This window comes from Arachis duranensis, chromosome 5 (genome assembly GCF_000817695.3).
Source record: "Arachis duranensis cultivar V14167 chromosome 5, aradu.V14167.gnm2.J7QH, whole genome shotgun sequence".
NCBI classification, from domain to species: Eukaryota; Viridiplantae; Streptophyta; class Magnoliopsida; order Fabales; family Fabaceae; genus Arachis; species Arachis duranensis.
This window is the reverse complement of record NC_029776.3, coordinates 82,701,852-82,723,678: the sequence shown is the minus strand read 5'-3', so window position 1 is coordinate 82,723,678 and position 21,827 is coordinate 82,701,852. Positions and strand designations below refer to the sequence as shown.

General features: G+C 27.3%; 1 protein-coding gene across 1 annotated transcript; it reads left to right on the top strand.

The window, feature by feature from the left end:
• The first annotated feature begins 5,941 nt into the window (after positions 1-5,941).
• LOC107489853 (putative pentatricopeptide repeat-containing protein At1g12700, mitochondrial) lies at positions 5,942-7,524 on the top strand. Its single transcript, XM_052261769.1, has 2 exons — positions 5,942-6,199; positions 6,313-7,524. The coding sequence occupies exons 1-2, from the start codon at positions 5,942-5,944 to the stop codon at positions 7,489-7,491; spliced, it is 1,437 nt and encodes a 478-aa protein (XP_052117729.1). The 3' UTR covers positions 7,492-7,524.
• Positions 7,525-21,827: the final 14,303 nt, after the last annotated feature.

The following is a 21,827-nucleotide window of genomic DNA, read 5'->3' as shown; positions in this document are numbered from 1 at the left end:
AGCAAACGAAAACTTACATATGGATGCGAAGTTAATTTTTTTCTATCTATGAAGGGAATGAAACTCGGGCAGGCTTCCACACTGAATTCCTTTTTCGTTTTCGGTGATATGAATTCCCCCTTTGGGTGATCCAAAAGTGCCATGCTCTGCAAGAATTGCGAAACAAGAAATGAAATACTGAAAATACACAACTTACACCCAATCGAACCTAAAAAATACACCCAAATCAATACAGAAAATACACCCAAAGTTCGTAGAAGTAACACTTACCACAATATCGGGGGGAGACAGTATATTTGTTCCTGAAACCTCTTTTCATTTTCCTGGTTGAGGATGAGGCAGATGGCAGATACAATCTAGAAATATATGCCGAAATTAATTTTACATTAATAAACATTGCAGTTGACTTTGGTGTAAAAATATTAATGTTATTCTAATATTACCTGAGATTCTATATCACTTTTTGCCTGGAGGGATGCAGGGTGCATTCTTATCAAAATGTATTCTCCTTGGCCAATCAGAGTGCACATCTCCTCATACTCGTTAGTATTGCCATCTGCGTCTTCCTTCAGTCTCGTCCCCCAGATGTAGCACTTTTGTTTCATATTATCTGGAATTTGATTTATTCCCCCAGGAGTTTCAAAGTTTGCAGAACTTTCTCCCCCAGTCTCCCTCTAAATTTGTGGACTTTCATTTTTCCCTTCGCCGCACTACTTGCTAATTTTTGGACCAAATTGTCTAATTGTTCTAGCAAATTTGCAGTTTTTGGAGATTTTTCCCTTTCTGTCTCCTGCGTTGACGCCCCCTCCTGGCTTGAATCAGTCAATCCAAGGCTAAATGATGGCATCCCTGGATCTGTTTTAGGAATATAGGTTGCTGTCCGTGCCATCATCAACAGGGCAGCAGCATCTTCTGCGGCTGGATGACTGCGTCATGATGTTTAAGAATAAGAGTAAGAATAAGAATATACGGATGATAAGCAAAGATTGATTTTAGTTTGATGAACTTACATTTTAGTTGGAGCTGGGGGAAGCGTGGTGTGGTTTCTTGAAGTTGTTTGGGGGGTTCAGGAGTGCTGCACAGTTACACAAAATTAATCATGGTGTAAAAAAAATTGATCAGGAACAATATATACCCAAACTGTTAGCAAATATACACCCAAACTCTAAACAAATATACACCCAATACTATTTCTTACGTTTCTGTAGTCCCTTCAATCCGTAGCATAGGGGTTGGTTCAAAATCTGTCTCAGTGGTTGTTTGGGATGCCGACACAAAAACCTGGATCGGGACTCTAAACAAGAAGAAAAATGAAAGGTTAACAATGTATTTGAAAATAATAAGGTTATAAGGTTGAAATATTCTTGGAAAACTCACACTGCAAGCGCTTCCGACGGTGTTTGTTCCCTCACAACCATCATATTCGAATCAGTCGGACTCAACCTAAAATACACCCAAAGAAGATCAAAAAATACACCCGAACAATTAAAAAAGAAGACAGGCTTTGTTTTTTGAGAACTTACATACTTGCAGTTTTTGCTTTTTTTGCTGCCTTTTTTTTCTTGAATAAAATAATAAAGGGCTTTTTTTCTAAAAAAAATATATACAGAATTAGAAGTAGAAGGTAATAGAAGAACAAAAGTAACGGTTATTTGAAAGAGAAATTACATGCTCCGTGACAGCTGGTTTACACTACTCTGTTCTGTGCGTCCTTGAGAGGAAGGATCATCACTTCCCAAGTTCACAGCCGGTAGTCTAAACAGATTTTATGTTATTCAGACAAAATAAGATACAGGTATAAAATACACCCAAATGAATGCACAAGATACAACCAACCGAATGGACAATATACACCCAACAAAACAAACGAAATATCCCAACTTAGTAAACAACATACACCCAACTTGATCCACAAAATACACCCAAATGGTTCTACAAAATACATCCAAATCATGATAACAAGATTTTATTAAATAATAAAGCTTCTTACGTTTTAGAAGACACATAGCGACCTTCTGTCGATCGTAGGTCAACTTGGTTCTCCCTGCGAAACAAGATACAATTATTACCAAACAAAACACACCAAAATCTCAAATACACAGCCCAGCAAGACATACCCCTCTGCAGCAGATTTATCAACATTTTCCCTTAGCCATTCATCGAGTTCGTCACTTGATATTTTATATCTCTCACTACATTCATAAAATAAGATGTTAACAAAAATAATTACGATGATAGACCGTAATATAGCTTATGAGGTACTGTACCCGTCAAAGTATTGATATTCTTCACGAGGTGAATCCTCCACAACAACTTTTTTCTTTTTTTGTTGTGTTCTGGGTGGAAAAAAAAGAGTACCAATCAGAAATAAAAAAAATTAATTTTATCACAGAATATTATCCAAAGAAATGCTTACTTTTTTGGTGTTGTTTTTGTTTTTTTCTTTTTTTTTTTTTTTTTTTTCAAATAAGCCCTATAAATTAACAAAAGATGACAATGTTGTAATGTAAATCCTATCCTATAACATCCCTTGAAAAGAGGGTTTCTCCAATAGTGGATTTCCGACGTGGCTTGCTCCTGGTTAATTTGAGTAATAATTTCAGGACATTACTCATCACTTGGTTCAGATTCAGATTCTGAATCAGAATCTGACTCCTCTTGCCTCTGCTTTCTTTTTCTGGAGTCCATTCTGGAAGGCAAACAATCATCATTTAGAACATACTAAAAATACACCAAATGAATTCATGAGATACACCCAACTGAATATACAATATACACCCAACGCAGCAAATGAAACACACCCTGCTTAATAAACTACATACACCCAACGTGATCAAACAAAATACACCCAACTCGAAAAAGAAATTACACCCAAGTATGGTACTTACTTTTTCTCCTTTTTGCTGGGGTGTTTTCTTCCTGAATCCTCTGAGTCTTCTTGAGCCTCAGACTCAGAGGTAGAAGTGTCACTGTCAGTAGTTTCTGTCTCCGAAGACGATGTTGGACTCGCCTTCCTTTTTTTGTTTTTTTTTTATTTCTTGTTTTTTTCTTTTTTTCTTTTTTTTCATTTTTTCTCTTGTCTCTGCCATCTTCACAATCCCCTGAAACATGAGATATTTTAATTAGCAGCATTCAGGTAAATAAAATACACCCAACTTATTATGTTTACTTACCAAAATTTTCTCTCTTTCTGCAGTCATTCTTTCCACCAACTGCTCCTTAGTCCAGTTGGCAATCCAAAACTTTGGTGGTCTTTCAGCCCTGTTCTTGCCTTTGTTTTTTGAAAGATGAAAGTAGATTATCATCAGGGCGAAGAGGCAGCCATTAATTGCCTTCTTCTTCTTCTCTTGGTAGTCTGTGATGCCATTAACCATGAAGGTCAAAACATCCCCCCAGTTTCTCTCCGATATGCCGTCCATCTTAAAAATTGGGGCCAGGTGCACGGGCGATATTTTGTTTATTGTCGTTGGCAAAAGGAACGCCATCTGTATGTAGAGGATGAATATCCTCTTGAACATCAGGCGTTCCTCTTCGTTGCCAACGCCGATTTCCATCATTTCATCGGTAAGACTTTTGAGGGTCTTACCCTGGAATCTTCTATAAATTATTTTGTCATCATCAGAAAGTTTCTTATACTCAACTTTCTCAGGAAATAGATCTCCTACAAAAAGGAAGACAACAAAGTATCCAAGTCGGTTCAAATTCACCCAAGCATCAACTTAAATACACACAAGCAACAACTTAATATACACCTATAATTTTAAGCTAGTTACCTGTTGCATTGATGCCAAGCGCATGACCTATTTTTTTTGTGTTATTTGGAAAGAACCATATCCTGTCTTCAGTCTGTTCTCCCCAAGTTTGAAGTTGTTTGCCAGCTCCCTTAAGAGTTGGTGATCCACCCTTAGTGGTGGGATGTGCATCAACCCACCGAATCCGAGATCTCTCACAATCGCCTTCTTCTCCTCAGTCATGTTTCTAAACTTATCACTCAGGAGATGTGTGGCACACTTAAGGTCTTTTGTTTGGTTTCTTGTTGCCATTTTCTCTGAAACGAAAAATACACCGAAAGATATCAGTAAGATACACCCATATATATGAGTCAGATACACCCATTAATAACAATAAGATACACCCATTGATAACAGTAAGATACACCCATATATACGAGTCAGATACACCCAAAGATATCAGCAAGATACACCCATTGATAACAGTGAGATACACCCATAGATATTATTCAGATACATCCATATAGATATTAGTCAGATATCACTCAACCATGCTTCAATATCAAGCCACATTACAAGTTTAAGCAGTATACACCCCCCAATCTACGGAATAAACCCCCAAAAATCAACAACAATAACAGGAGAACTTAGAACAACAACGTAGAACGACGTAGAACTTAGAAGAACGACGTAGAACTTAGAACAGTGTAACAAAAAAGTAAGAATAATAGCAAACCCTAGAAGAACGACGTAGAAGAAAAGTAAAATATACAGGAATCTTAATGAACTTACGTTGAGTATTGTTGCTTTGTTTTTTCTTTAGATTCTTTACGGAGAGTTTGATGGTGTTTTGATGGAGGTTTCAAAGAACGATTTGTATATTTACGTGATTTTGACGCGCCATGTTATCTCTCTTCATGCGCGTGAGTTCTATTTGGGCTGGACCAATTTGTAAGCTTGTAAACTTGTATGTGTAGCAGGCCCGTTTTTTTAATTATAAATTAAAAAATAAGCTATATTTAATAATGACAACTATTATCATCGTCTTCAGAAATACACAAGTACACCGAAATAAGTGATATTTAACCAGGATTTTTTTAATTAAAATTTTTTCAAAATAAAATACGACTTATAATTAAAAAAATCCTTGTTAAATATAGCTTATTCCAGTGTAGCGGTGTATTTCTGGAGACGACGATAATTGTTGCCATTATTAAATATGACTTATTTATTTTAATTTATAATTATTTTTTTTAAAGAAGTCATGTTTATTGTTTGTGTATTTTTGTGTACTCCTATATACTATTTGTAGATCTATATACTATTTGGAGATGATGATAATGGATTAAAAACGTGAATTAAAAAAATTTGAAGGGAGTTCGACGAGAGTAAGACAAACTCTATAATTTTTATAAAGTTCGTCAGGGTTGCGGCAAACTTGCTTTAAACAAAAAAAAAGATTGTATTTAGAGAATTAAAATTTAAAAATGGTATTTAAAAAAATATAAATTTCTTTCATTTTATTTCTGAAAAAAAATCCCCGAAAACGAGCCAAATTACAAACCCATCAATAGCCCGGTCCACTCCCACCCTTTTTGCCACCCAAAGGTGGAAGAGCATTGACACTAAATTTGGCTTAGACTTCTATAAATCTCTCTTCTCACTGGTTAATGGAGATTTTGACATCCTAATCCCTCTTAAAAGAGGTATTATAGTTTTTTTCTCTTTGCATTATGAGTACTCTTTGGGTATGGAAAACAAGTTTTATCTTAGAAAGAAATAAGACTCTTTAAGAAGAGAAAATCCCTAAATTTGTTCGAGTAAAAAAAAAGTTGGGATCTTTGAGAAAATGCTTATCCGATGGTATTTTCTGATTCATCCTTCATAAAAATTGAATTCGGATGGTTCAGTCAACAAAGAAGGGAGAAGATTTATTACATGTTTTAGTAGAATATTCCTATGTGAGTTTTGCGGAACTCTAGGGTGTTCTTCGCACTGCGTTCTTCACTCATCAATGATGTTGCGTTCATCAACAAGAGCTTCTCTGCGCTCCTTTCGGATTTCGTAATCTTTCTCATCCCAAACCTTTCCTTTTTCCCATTACTCTCTCTTATACCACTGATATTGATGCCATCAAGGACAGACACCATCTCCTATATTCTATTAGGAATCTCCAAAACCTTGACTCTGCTTTGCATCTCTTTCACAAGATGGTTTCCATGAACCCTTTGCCATCTGTGAAGGACTTTACCTTATTGTTTAGCTCCATTGTTAAGATGAAGCTTTACACAGCTGCCATTTCTTTAATCAAACACTTGTTCTCCTTACGACTCAAATCTGATATCTATACACTCAATATTGTTGTCAATTGTCTGTGTCGTTTGAATCACACACCCTTTGCTTTCTCTGCGGTGGGGATGATGTTCAAGTTCGGCTTGGAGCCCGACGTGGTCACATTTAACACCATTGTTAATTGAAGGCAATGTGGATTATGCTATTTGGTTTCTTGACCACATGGATTACTTGGGATATCAACCCAACGGCCACACATTTGGAGCAATTATAAATGGATTGTGCCATTCTAAGGAACACGGAAACAGGAAACTGCAAACAAAGTGTTGATGTTGCGGGTTATACCGCAATTGTGGATAGTCTTTGCAAGGATGGGCTGCTATCTGAGGCTTTGAGTCTATTCTCCGAAATGATAACAAAAGGTCTTCAACCCGATACTATCACTTACAATTGCTTGATTCATGGACTATGTACTTTCAGCAGATGGCAGGAGGCTGCGTCTTTACTGAGCAAGAGGAAACAAAAGGGAATTATGCCGGATACGCATACTTTTAATATTTTAGTGGATGCTCTTTGTAAAGAGGGAAAGATTTTAAGTGCTAGAGCCATACTCGGTCAAATGGTTCGAATGGGAGAGGAGCCTACTGTTGTCACCTATAACTCAATGATTGCTGGTTATTGTTTCCAAAATCAAATGGAGGAGGCCATGAAAGTATTTGTTTTGATGGTTCACAAGGGATGCCTACCAGACGTCAACACTTATACTTCATTAATCCATGGGTGGTGCAAAATCAAAAGGATTAATAAGGCTATTTATCTCTTGGATGAAATGATTAATAATGGTTTAAATCTGGACGTTGTGACTTGGAATACCCTTATCTATGGATTTTGCAAAGTGGGTAAACCATTAACTGCTAAAGAATTGTTTTTTACAATGCACAAATTTGGTCAATATCCTGATGTATTCAGCTGTGCCATTATATTGGATGGCCTATTCAAATGTCATTTGTCTTCTGATGCAATATCATTATTTAGAGAAATGGAGAAGAATAATTTGGATCTTAATATTGTAACTTACAGTGTGGTGCTCCGTGGGATGTGCCATGCCGGAAAACTAAATGATGCACTAGAACTCTTCTCTTGTCTGCCAGCAAAAGGCTTGAAACCTGATGTATATACTTATACAATAATGATCCAAGGGCTATGTGGGGAAGGACTTCTGATTGATGCTGAAGAGTTGCTGAAGAATATGGAAGAGCATGGCTGCTTGCCAGATAGCTGTACATATAACATCTTCATCCAAGGATTACTACGACGAAATGCTGTTCTGAAGTCAATAAAATATTTTCAGATTATGAAAGACAAAGGTTTTGCAGCAGATGCTACAACCATGGAATTGTTTGTGGGTTGCCTCTCTACGCACAAAGGAGAGAATGCTTTTCAAGAATTTGTGCAGAAAATTGTTTGAATATATCAATATAACCTCTTAGTTCTTTATTTGAACTGATTGTACAGTAAAAAATTGATATTATTGAAGGATAAAATTAAAATTTATTTTAATATATTGTTTTTGTTCTCAACATTTTCGTTCTATTTAAGTCCATAACGTTTTAAAATTGTCTCAATTTTTTCCCACCGTCAATTCTGTTAACGGATTCCTAACGGCAGAATAACATTGAGCCAATTTTGAAACGTTAAGGACTTAAATAGGACGATTAAAACGTTAGGGACAACTTTGGGACTTACTCTTAACGTGGAGACAAAAGTGATATTTTACTCAAAATTAAAAGAGTATAATATTTCAACTATGGTATCTAAGCAACTGATTCGATGATTTAAATATAGTTTAAACTTTAAAGTAAATACGATGGTGTTAACAATGATAAATTGAAAAAAAGAATGCACAATTTCTGAATTTCAAAAGTAAATATTTATTAAAATTATGCATTTTTCAAAAAAAGAAAAGTCATTGAAAAGGAAAAAAAAAAAAATTCATCCAGCAGTGTTTCTTGATTGTCCTTTACTAAATGCTTACAAAATTGTATGGCAAGAAACAAAACTAGCACTTTAAAGTTTAAAGATTCATTTAAAATTGTATTTGTAGTCTAACTGTACACTTAAATAGTAGCACTTCATCTTGTTCTCTTTGAGCCTTAATAGTTAATACTAATGCTTCATACATGAAACTTGTCATGCCATCTTCACTACGCAATAATGCAATATAATAACAAAATGTTATAACTTTTAGACTTTTCTTCTGCTTTGCACAGGGCCGATGACGGACGTTCCTCTACTTTCTTAATTCTTTAAGAAGGTTGCTAGTTCTTAAGAATTAAGATTGATGTTTTAGTATAGAAACTGATACTTCCATGTTACTTTTTGTTTTCCAATTGGCCATAGCACAACAAGAATGTTATGCATTACGTTATTCTAGTTATCTACTTCGTTTTGAGCTTCATTCATGTGGATTTTTAAGAATATTTGTATATATTATAGCATTTATTAATATATTTCTAAAATTAGATTAAATAATTTTATTAGAAAATATTATATTAAATAATTTAAAATTACTTTATATTTATTTTAACACAAAAGAGTATTCTTGTCTTTAAAAAAATAAAAACAAAACCACACACATACGCACCAAAGAGTATTCTCAATTTCTCATTGATATTGTTTTTTGTGCTTCCCAAATTTTAATGTAGTTTTTAATATTTCTTGAGCATAGATTTTTGGCCAAGTTCAATTGGACATAATAACTACTTTGTTTCCATTTGTAAAACAAATGTAACCACTTATTATACTAATGTTATTTTGTAGTTTTTCTTCTAATTGCAAGAATACATTTTCTTTACAAAAGAGCTTTACACAGGGGATATTAAAAAGGGCAATTTACATAAATAAATTGTTACACCTTTAAAATTACGTAAATACATTGTTTTCAAAATAAAGACGTAAATACATTGTTTCATATATCTATAGAAACCGCTACTGGTTACATAAACACAGAATCCGCTGTTGTTAACCGCAATTTTTGTTTATGTGAATTGGAACACGTGTGTAAACCGCTGGAAGCAGTAGTGGTTTACCTTGAGAGAAAAAGAAACGAGTATATATTTTTTGCAATCATATAATTTATATAGATAAAAAATGAAGTAATTTTTAAAGAAAAAATGTATGCTTTAGTGAATTTTTTACTAAAAATAAATTATTTTATCTTTCATGAGTTTTAGAAAGAATGAAAAAAAAAAAAGAAAATTAGTCTTAGTTTATATATTTTAGTATTATGTGAGTACTCACTTTTTGATTTGCTATTTAGTCTCATTTTAAATAGTATATACCATTAATTATTTATGATATTATTTAAATAGTATATACCATTAATTTTTGTTTTATAATTTTTTTAGATAAAAAAAAATTAATTTATCATTTCACAATATAATTTAAAAAATATAAATATGTATGTAATAATTTTTTTATTTGTATTTATTCTTAAAAAATCACTTCATTTTTTTTATTTATATCAACCATTCAAAGGAGATTCGGAGAGTTTGGAACATGAGGTTGTGTTTTTTGGTAGTGATTTGCATTTGAGGTTCTAGCTAAATAAATTTTTTTTATTTGTGCAACTTTGTTGTCTTATACCAAAAAATAAAAACTATTTGTATTTTATAGTTGATTGATTAGATAAATAATAGTAATAGCATCCTAATTTTGATGAATAAAATAAAAAATATAAATATGCATGTAATAATTTTTTATTTATATTTATTATTAAAATGAGACTAAATAGCAAATCAAAGAGTGAGTATTTACAGAATACTAAAATATATAAACTAAGACTAATTTTTTTTTATCTTCATCCCTTCTAAAACTCATGAATGATAAAATAATTTATTTTTAGTTAAAAATTCACTAAAGCATACATTTTTTTAAAATTACTTCACTTTTATCTGTATAAATTATAAATTATATGATTGCAAAAAATGTATACTCATTTCTTTCTCTCTCAGCAACATAAACCGCTGCTGCCTCCAACGGTTTACACACGTGTCCCAATTCACATAAACCGCTATTGGCAGTAGCAGCTTATGACCAACCCCAAACAAACAGAAACCGCGACAGGCTCTAGCAGTAGCGAATTCAGTGTTTATGTCAGTAGCGGTTTCTATAAATATATGAAACAATGTATTTGCGTCTTCATTTTGGAAACAATGCATATGCGTAATTTTAAAGGTGTAACAATTTATTTATGTAAATTGTCCTATTAAAAATATTAAAAATAATACTAGAAAGAGAAATAAAATTGTATTTATTTATAACAACTAAAAGTCCAAAAATTAAAAGAGTATAATATATATATCAACTATAATATTACGTAATTAATTTATTGATTTAAATATAGTTTAAAGTAAATACAAATATATTAAAAAAGATTATTTTTCATGCACATATTATTTTATATTATAAAAATTATGTAATGATTTCATAATATTTATATTACTAAAAAAGTATAATTGATACGATAAAATAATTATTTAGAATTTAATTTAAATTATAATGTTCTGAATTTAAATAACATTTTAGGTCTATATGGTTCGTGACTAAGTGGCTGTGACCTGAGAATGAAAAAACATTGATCCTACATTTGGCTTAGACTTCTTCCATAAATCTCTATTTCATTGGTAGATAGAGATTTTGACCTTCCAATCTCTCTTGAAAGGGGCGCCATGAACTCTTCTTTTTGCTGGTATTATGAGTATTCTTTGATTATGGAGAATTAAGTTTATCTGAGAGAAATATAAGGCTCTCTGAGAAAAGAAAATCCATGAGCTCACTTTTTATTTAGCGAAGGAATATCATAATTATCAGTGAAATTTGGTTTAATTCAGTATAAATGGACATATTTCATCTACAAAATTTTAAATTCATAAATAAATATAATTTAATAATATTTTAAATTATTTCATGAATAAATTATATAAAAAAATTAATAATGATATATTAGAAAAAAAATTTTGACTTTTTATGCTTCAAATATTTTTTGTAGCAGCAGTATCGAAAAAAATAATTTAAAAAATATTCTGAATTAATTTCTTACTTTTTTGTTGCTAAACGAAATAATGAATTACTTTTAAAAAATCATGAAGTGCGCCTAGCTGGTCCGTTTCATTTTCTGAAGTAAATATGGCAAATTATAACCCCAAAAAAAATAAATGGCAAGGCTTTGATAATAAGAAAAATTATGAAGGAAAAAAATTTAATTTTACAAGAAAAGATCTTACAAGAAGTAGAATAAAAAAATACATAATGGACAAAATAAATTAATAGAGAATGAATATTTCTATTGTAGTGAAAAGAGTCATTAATCACGTATGTGTCGTACCTCAAATCACTTAGTTGATGATGACAAAAAAAGAAACAAATTTTATTTTTAAAAAATGTTGCTGAAAATTATACCACTCATTATGAATTATTTGATTTCTTTAAAGATCCTAAACAAAAAATATTGATCATTTAATTAATAATAAAAAATTTAATATTTGGATTCATTAAGTATAAATGTTAATAAATAATATAAGAAACTTCTTATTATTTTTTTTGTATTTGAATTTTAAGTATGATACATAAAAATAATATTTAATAAAATATTATTGTGTTCAATAGAATATTATTATTTATGTTTAAGAATTTTAAAATTACTAAATTGGTCAAGTTCAATAATAATAATAACAAGTTTAATCACCCGTGCCATGCACGTGATAAGATTGAAATTATAATTTTAAGTTGTTATATTAAATTTTATTTTAATTATAATAATTTAATTAATAAAAAAATAACTTGTATGCGTTGTTTTTCTTTTTTTAATATAGTGTTAATTGTATTAACTATAAAATAGTTATTTAATCTATTTTTTAATAAATCAGACATATATACTCAATATGACCATAAATAATCTAGTAATACTTAAATCTACCAATAAAATTTTATATATTGGTATACTGTGAAGTAAAAAAAATATTAAAATCAGCTCAAAATGAAAAACAAATTAATAGAGAATCTTAATGCAGAAAGTTTTGTAATAAACAATAAATAATTTAAACCTACTGAATAACAATTTAATGCTATCCTTTGATACCTGCAAAATATATACATGAAACAACACCGTATCAATGTTTGTATATAAAATTATACGAATTTTAATGATAATTTTAATATTTTCAAACTATTAATGTATAATAAGAATTCATCTATTAGTTCCTAGAATTTCTAAATTTTTTAAGTGATAGTAATAAATTTTAATAATACAATAAGACTTTATCTATTAGTTTCTAGAATTTCTAAATTTTTTTAAGTGATAGTAATAAATTTTAATAAATAAATAGATTTAATAAGACATTTTGTTATTACCTTTTTATTATAGGCTCTCAAAAACTTCTCTATATACCACATTCATCGTGCAGTAATTTTCAAGTATATTAACCCGTGCCATGCTCTTGATAAGATTAAAATTATAATTTTATATTATTTTGTTAAGATTAATTTAAATTATAATTTGATTAATAAAAATTATAACATGTTATGTATTATTTGTTTTTTCTTAAGTAGTGTTAAATATATTAATTCTAAATAGTTATTAATTGGTTTTAGTAATCTACTTTCTTCAATAAATCAAACATATATACTCAATGTGATCATAAATAACTTAATAATACTTAGACCCACCAACAAATTTTTATATGTTGTTTTACTGTCAAATAAGAACATATCAAAATTAGCTCAAAATAAATAATAAATTATTAGAGAATTCTAATGCACAAAATTCTCTAATAAACAATGAATAATTTAAATCTACTAAAAAATAACTCAACACTTTTCTTTGATGCCTGCAAAACATATACCTAAAATAATATTATATCAATATTAGTATACAGTTTTACAATTATCGACCGTATTTACTATACATGACTCCTTCTTAAAAATTATTCTATACACGTGTGCAGTCGGAAGATAAATTACTGGACTTTATTTTATTTTTCTAAATTATTATAATTATGCATTATTCATTAAATGCTAATTATAATATTGTAATATAATTATAATAAAGATATTTTTTAAATAAATTTAGAAAAGAAAATAGTGATTTCATTTTAGAGAAAAAATAAATTCATGAGGAATTAACATCTCACTTTTATTAGTTGGAGAAAAAATCCAGTTTTAGTATATGTTGTCATTATTATACATTTTTCTCTAATCATATATCCACTATTTTTGTTTTCTTTTCTTTGTTTCAGCATTTTGAACCTGGGTTTAACTTCTCGTAGTTCTCACTTCTCAGTCATTTTATTAGATGTAGTTGATAACTATTGAAATTCTTTGATTAATATAGGAGAAAAATATATTATTATATGATAGAATTAATATGAGTATATTTTATTATTAAATAAATAAAGTTAATATAAAATAAAATTATACATAAAAAAAGCAAAGAAAATAAAATTAAAATAGCAAAAGTGATAAAAAGATTATTTTTATAATTTTATTTTGTCATTTTTATGTATAGAAGATTAGAAAATAGTAAATTTTTAACTAAATTAATTTATATTTGTTGTATTTAATAAATTATCTTATTTTAATTTATTCCTTAAATTTATATATCATAAAAATTAAATCAAATAATTAATATACATAATTTTAAATTATGTGATACTTAAATATATATTCAAATAAATTAGTTGATATAATTAATTCATCATAATGAATTGACTTTAATGAGTTAAACAAAATAATACATAAGCATGCTACGTTGATTCTATCATTAAAGATAAAAATTCAATTTTTATATGATAGGATAGATAATATAATAGACGGCGAAGAAAGAGAAAGATAAACATTTTAGATCCTAAGTTGTTTCATTTGAATGATGCAATGTGGGTATCACATTATTTTACTTATTCTACCCTATGGACCATTTTGTAACTTTATTTTAGTATCGATGGAATTTCACTACTTTTGAGTACTAAATTAAAATTCAAAATAAAACTAAAAAAAAAGTAAAGAGTATAAAGTTATTAATTGAAAAACACTCTAAATAATAAAAAGCCAAATTAACTTTAATATTAAATTCATTAATACGATTTTAATTTTATATAATTGTTAGAAAATATATTAGTAAAAGCAAATGGAAGAATAGCTTTAATTGGTATTTGATAAAATATTCATTTAGAATAATTAAAAAAGATAAAATTATGGTATTATTAAAAATAATACATTTTTATGTTAAAAAATTATATTTAAATAAAATATTTATAAAATATAAAATTTAGAGTAACATAGCTTTATAAACATTAATCATTAATCAATTATGAACTAACATAAAATTATAATATAATTTATTTATGAAAAAAATCAATAATTAATATTAGTAAATATAAAAATCATCCAAACACTTTAATTAAAAGTATGAATGGTTAATTATTATTCATTATTAATAATATTTTATTCATAAAAAAACTGAAAATATAATTATTCAGATTTAGATTTTAGAAAAAAAACGTATAAGTAACAAATGATCTATTTTATCATGTATATTATAAATTAATAAATTAAACTAATTGATATAATGAATTATAATAAATTAATTGGTATAAATTATATGATATTTAAAAAAATGAATAAAAGAATAAAAAAAATAGAAGAATAGAAGACTACAATAAAATAAATTGAATGTAAGCTTTTTTTCTTTTTACAAATTTTATATCACATCTGCTTCAATAATAATAAATAAAAATACATCAACTTAATATCTAAGAAAAAAGGATGAGATAAAATCATAACACAATTTTAAAATAAAAGCTTAAATTAAACCATAATATCATTGCACAACACAAATTAAAAGTAATTTCACACTACAATATACCACACAAATAGATAAATGACTTAAGCTTAATTATGAATTTTTTATTTATTTATGTAAACATGATAACACCATGGTCTATAAATGCTTAATGGATAACATATCATATATTGCTCTAAATGATGAGCACGGGAGTTGAAGAGTGTGTGCTGATTTGTGTTCATGATAGTTGCCTTCTTGTGACGGCGCCTCATAGGAAGAAAAAAAATTGTTGTAAAAGCTACCCAATGAAAGAGTAATTGGTAAATAAATGATATTTTTTTCTAGCATATATAGTCTTTTATAGTGGTAAAATAAAAATAGAATGAATAAAATTTTGTATTTTTATATTAGAAATAGAATTTGATATTTATCTTAATAAAATTAAATAATTAATTAGTTATATTTAAATAAATAAAATAAATTAAATAAAAATATTTTTAAGAATTAATCAAATCAATTAGTCAATACAAATAATTAGTATAATTAATTTTATTTGATTTATTGAATTCAAAAAATAAATTAAAAAATAATTAATTGAATTAATTAGTTGATATAATTAATTTATTATAATTGATTGGATTTAACGAATTAAAAAAAATAGAAAAACATAGAAGACAGTAATTTTTTTAACTAAATTAATATATATTTATTGTATTTAATCAGCATAAGTAACAAATTATCTATGTTATTATATATCTTATTTAATCTTACATGACACGGGTAATTATAAGTTATATTTTGATTTCTAATTATTTACGTACATAAATGATTAAAATATATAACATAAATATCGTAATTATTATAATTCTATGATATAATTATAATTAACATATTTTATCATAATTAAATATTGATTTGATATAATTATAATGAAAATACTTTTCCAAAATAATATAATCTACTATTATTCATCCACTAATTATTTGGCAATAAACCTTAATAAGATTTTTTACATCTCCACTATGGGAAATAACTATTTAAATATACCAAATAATATGTAACATATTACTACCTGTATAAGTTAAGGCACAAACACATGACATCAAAATAAAATTATACAGTTATAGAAATATTAGTAGAGTAAGATTGAAGCAATATTAATTATAGCTAGATCAATGACACCAAAGTCGTCAGAAGATAATGTATTTTCCCCTAATTTTATAATTATTATATTGTTAAGAATAGCATGAAAAATAGATAATAATGATTAGAAAAATCAAACCTGAAATAAGAAATAGGAAAAAAATAGAATGCTCGTTACCATAATATTATAAAAAACGAGACATTTACGTACACTACAATATACCACACAAATAGATAAATAACTTAAGATTAATTATGGATTTTTTATTTATTTATGCAAACATGATAACACCATGGTCTATAAATGCTTAATGGATAACATATCATATATTGCTCTGAATGATGAGCACGGGAGTTGAAGAGTGTGTGCTGATTTGTATCCATGATAGTTGCCTTCTTGTGACGACGCCTCATATGAAGAAAAAGAATTGTTGTAAAAATTACCCAATGAAAGAGTAATTGGTAAATGGATAATATTTTCTTGTAGCTATATGGTCTTTTATAGTGGTAAAATAAAAATGGAATGAATAAAATTTTGTATTTTTATATTAGAAATAGAATTTGATATTTATCCTAATAAAATTAAATAATTAATTAGTTATATTTAAATAAATAAAATAAATTAAATAAAAATATTTATAAGAATTAATCAAATCAATTAGTCAATACAAATAATTAGTATAATTAATTTTATTTGATTTATTGAATTCAAAAAATAAATTAGAAAATCATTGATTGAATTAATTAATTACTATAATTAATTTATTATAATTGATTGGATTTAATGAATTAAAAAAAATAAAAAACATAGGAGACAGTGATTTTTTTAACTAAATTAATATGTATTTGTTGTATTTAATCAGTATAAGTAACAAATCATTTATGTTATTATATATCTTATTTAATCTTGCATTGGCACGGGTAATTATAAGTTATATTTTGATTTCTAATTATTTAAGTACATAAATGATTAAAATATATAACATAAATATCGTAATTATTATAATTCTATGATGTAATTATAATTAACATATTTTATCATAATTAAATATTGATTTGATATAATTATAATGAAAATACTTTTCCAAAATAATATAATCTACTATTATTCATCCACTAATTATTTGGCAATAAACCTTAATATGATTTTTTACATTTCCGCTATGGAAAATAACTACTTAGATATACCAAATAATATGTAACATATTACTACCTGTATAAGTTAAGGCACAAACACAGAATTTAATTAAGGTGATTGAAACTTTCACAAAACAGAATATGACATCAATCGAATAAAAAAGGGTACTCGATTTTGCATTAATTAGCTAGTCGAAGAAATAACATACTCATTCATTATTCATGTTTTATTATATTTTTTAAATAATATATAGAAAATATATATCATGTGTTGTGACTATTAGTAATTTTATTAATAAACTTTTTTTTAAACTATTACTAATTTCAATTTTAATAGAAAATCTGAGGAAATAATTTTGCTTGCCATAAATAATATACTAAAATTGTTAGTATATTATTTTCTATATGATTAATTGAATTTATCAATGAATTTTTCGTGTAAATCGTTATTACCCAGTTTTTAATAACTACTTAATATACAAAATTTGAAACTAAAAATTGTTATTACTAATTCAATTAACTGGTTAATTGAATAATAATTGTCAAATTATTAAGGTGCAAAATCATTTATTTACTCAATAGATTTCCATATATTATTTATATTTCAAGTAATAATTTGAAATTATATTATTTACCCAATTAATAATACTATTATTAATAATTATTTTTTGCATTAATTTTTAAATCAATTATTAAATAATTATTGGGTGTAATTTCAATTTTATCCACCGATTATTGGCAAATAAATTTTATTCTAATTATAAATAAAATTTGTTTTTATTGGCAAATAAATTGTCTTTAGGTCAACAATTTAATATATGTGTAGGTTCATTTTTTGTCAAATATAATGAAAATACAAATAAAGAAATAAAAGATTAAAATAAACTTAATAATATCTGACACTACTTCATTTTATTAAATTATTTAAAAATAGCAAATTCACAAAAAATAATCGTAATATATAAATTGAGGCAATAATTTAAAATTTTATAATTATAATTTAATCAAATACTAATAGAAAAACCAAATTACCTAAACAATATTGAACCTATTCTAGTCCTTAGTCACATATAGTATAGAACCATTCTTGTAATGACAACCAACTGAAATAACATTGTAAGTTTCAATATTTAGAATTCGTACAAAATCAGACCATCCTCTTGTTAGATAAGCTTCATCATCCGCTATCCATGCAATGCGGCAAGATATAGAATTGTCACATCGAGAAACCAAACTAACTTTTATTCCCCTCAATGGCATTGCATGAATGCCAAAGAAAGCTGATAATTTCTGAAAAAAAATCAAAATATGTTAAAAAAATTATTCTAATAATGAACAACTTAAACTAAGAAAATTTAAATATATTACCAATCGTTGAAATTGCATATCTGAATTTGTCACGAATTTAGCAAAACTGAACTGAAACTGAGGGAACTCAATTTCATTATGTGCTCCACTTCGAAGATTTTCGGACAGACGTAAAAAACATGGAGGGGGTGGAACTTGAACTTGCCCTATAAAGTTCCGTGGATGCAATTCCTCAATAAAAAATCGAGCTCCTCCTAAGAAATCCAACTTTAACCACATTCCATTGGGTTGGTCATAATAGGTGAGTAGATCTAACAATCCTTCGGTAAAGTAGAGACTATTGCCTCTTCTTTGAACGCTTACATCCATGTAGTTGGAACCCGAATCAGTGAAGACAACTCGATGAGGTATTTCATGGATGTGATGCATTGTAAATGATTGTGGCAAAAGACAATCGAATTGGAACATTAGACGATAAGAATAACTTAGAGTAACAACAAATAAAAAATTATCAAAAGAATAATATAATAGAATGGGTATATAAAAAATATTAGAAAAATTTATAAATTGTACCTTAAAAGGATCAACTTCAATAAAAAACGAAGAATATATTCTTATTCTATGAAGTAATAAAAAAAATACTAAATATAAAATTATGAATTGACTCTCAAATTTAGATTAATGTACCACAGAAAAACACTATATATAGACTTTAGTAAAACAAAAATAAATATGTAAATTACCTACTATTAAGGTAATTTTTTAATAATGTATTAAATTTTGATTTGATACAATTATAATGAAGATATGTTTCTAAATTAGTATAATTCAAAATAGAAAAAAAAAGTATTCGTTTTGGAGAGAAAACAGAGGCATGAAAGATCGACATGTCACCTTTAGTAGTCGGGAGAAAACCCTATTTTAGTATATTAAGTAGATAATAATAATAATAATAATAATAATAATAATAAAATTTTTAGTATATAATACTGTTTTTATACACGGTGTTACTTAGATAAATTGTTCCAATCAAAAATATAATTTTACTGTACATGTATCTTTATTTATCTTATATTATTATTATTATTATTATTATTATTATTATTATTATTATTATTATTATTATTATTATTTGTTTTTAGAAAAAATAGCAAGGACATGTAATAAAAATATTTATCTTGTGGATAATATAAGTTCACATATCATCCTTAAAAGAAATATATATTTTACTCATCTTGTACTAACAGAAAAATATGTTAATATAATTATTAGCTAAGGTAATGTGATAGAAGGTTTTGGAAGTGCTATAATTTATTTTTTGGAGAAAAAAATTTCATAATAAATAACGCACTATTATCTACTAAGTCTCTAAGAAACTTATTGAGTTTTAAAGATATTCGCCAAAATGGATATCATATTGAAATAATGAATGAGAAAAATCATGAGCACTTATATATCACAACTCATGATTCAAATGAAAAATGTTATATTAGAAAAGTTACCCTCACTTTTATCTGGATTATATTATACTAAAATTAGTACAATTGAATCACATATCATTATAAATAAAAAATTTACTAGCCTAAATAAATTTATGATTTGATATGATCAATTGGGTCATCTTATAACAACCATGATGTGAAAAATTATTAAAAACTCACATGAACATTCACTAAAGAGTCACAGAGTTCTTCAATCTAATGAATTCTGTTTTGCTGCATATTCTTAGAAAAAGTTAATTGTAAGGTCATCACCAATAAAAATTAGATGAATGCTATGGTGCCTAAAAAGTGGTGTCTATTTACTAAAAAAGATTAAAGATTAATATTTAATTTAAAAGATATAAAAATAAATTATTTTTAAAAATTCAAAATTTACCACAAAAGGTAAGTTAGGAAAAAGTTAGGTAACAATTGATAGACACCATAGAATTGGTCTAAAAATTAAATTTGAGTTTCCTTAATTTCTAGAAATAATTCAAGAAGATATACGTGGATCAATTCATCACCGCGTAGATCATTTAGATACTTTATGATCATATTTTATGGTTTTAATAGACGCATCATCGAGATGGTCACATGTATGCTTATTGTCTTCTGGCAACCTGGCGTTTACGAGATTACTTGCTCAAATTATTCGATTAAAACAACATTTCTCAGAAAATCCAAAGCAATTCGCCTTTATAATGCTGGTGAATTCACTTCTCAAATCTTTGATGCTTATTGTATGACAAACAAAATAAGTGTTGAACATCTAGTAGCTCATATTCACACACAAAATAGATTAATAGAATCACTTATTAAACCCTCCAATTAATTGTTAAACCCTTACTTATGAGAACAAATCTCCCTATTTCTGTTTGAGAGTATGCGATTTTACATACTGCAGCATTTGTTCGTTTGAAACCAACAAGTTACCATCAATTCTCTTTCCTGCAATTAGCTTTTTTCCAACAGTCAAATATTTTTCATTATTTGAGAATATTTGGATGTGCGATGTATGTCCCAATTGTCCCACCTTAATTGCACCAAAATGGGATCCCAAAGAAAATTAAAAATTTATGGGGATATGATTTTCTCTCTATAGTAAGGTATCTTGAGATACAAGTAGCAGATATGTTTAAAACCTGATTTACAAATTGTCATTTTAATAAATCAATGTTTCCAACATTAGGGAGAGAATAAGCCACTTAAGAAAGAACTTAATTAAAATGCATCATCCTTAATGAATCTAGACTTACGAGTAGGATAATGTGATCTAGACTTTAAAAGATTTACAAAGAATAGCAAATGAATTGTCTAATTCATTTTTTTTATACAAAGGGGACAACCAAATCCTACATACGAGCTAAAAATATTCCAATTCAAATAGATGTTCTAGTTGCACAAATAACTAATAAAACATGTACACGCCAAAAGTATGGTAGACCAATTGGTTCTAACAATAAAAAATATCGAAAAAGAAGAGAGGCATTTGATATTACCAAGACAAATGGTACTGTTGTTGAAAAAGATAAAGACATACAAAAGACACCATTAAGTATATCCAAAATTATGATATAATTTTAACGTCAGAAGATGTTCACGTACTTGAAAATTGTGAAAATAATGAGATCTTAATAAATTATGTCTTTACAGGAGAAAAATGGAATTGAAATAAAATAATTATCAATGAAATATTTGCATATAATGTGGCATTACACATTATGCATGAAAGTAAGGATCTTGAATCAAGAACAGTCTAAGAATGTTGACAAAAGAATGATTGGTCAAAATGGGAAGAAGTCATGAAGGTTGAGTTAGACTCACGTGCAAAATGTGAAGTGTTTAGACTTGTAGTCCGTACACCAGAAGATATAAAATCTATTAGATACTACA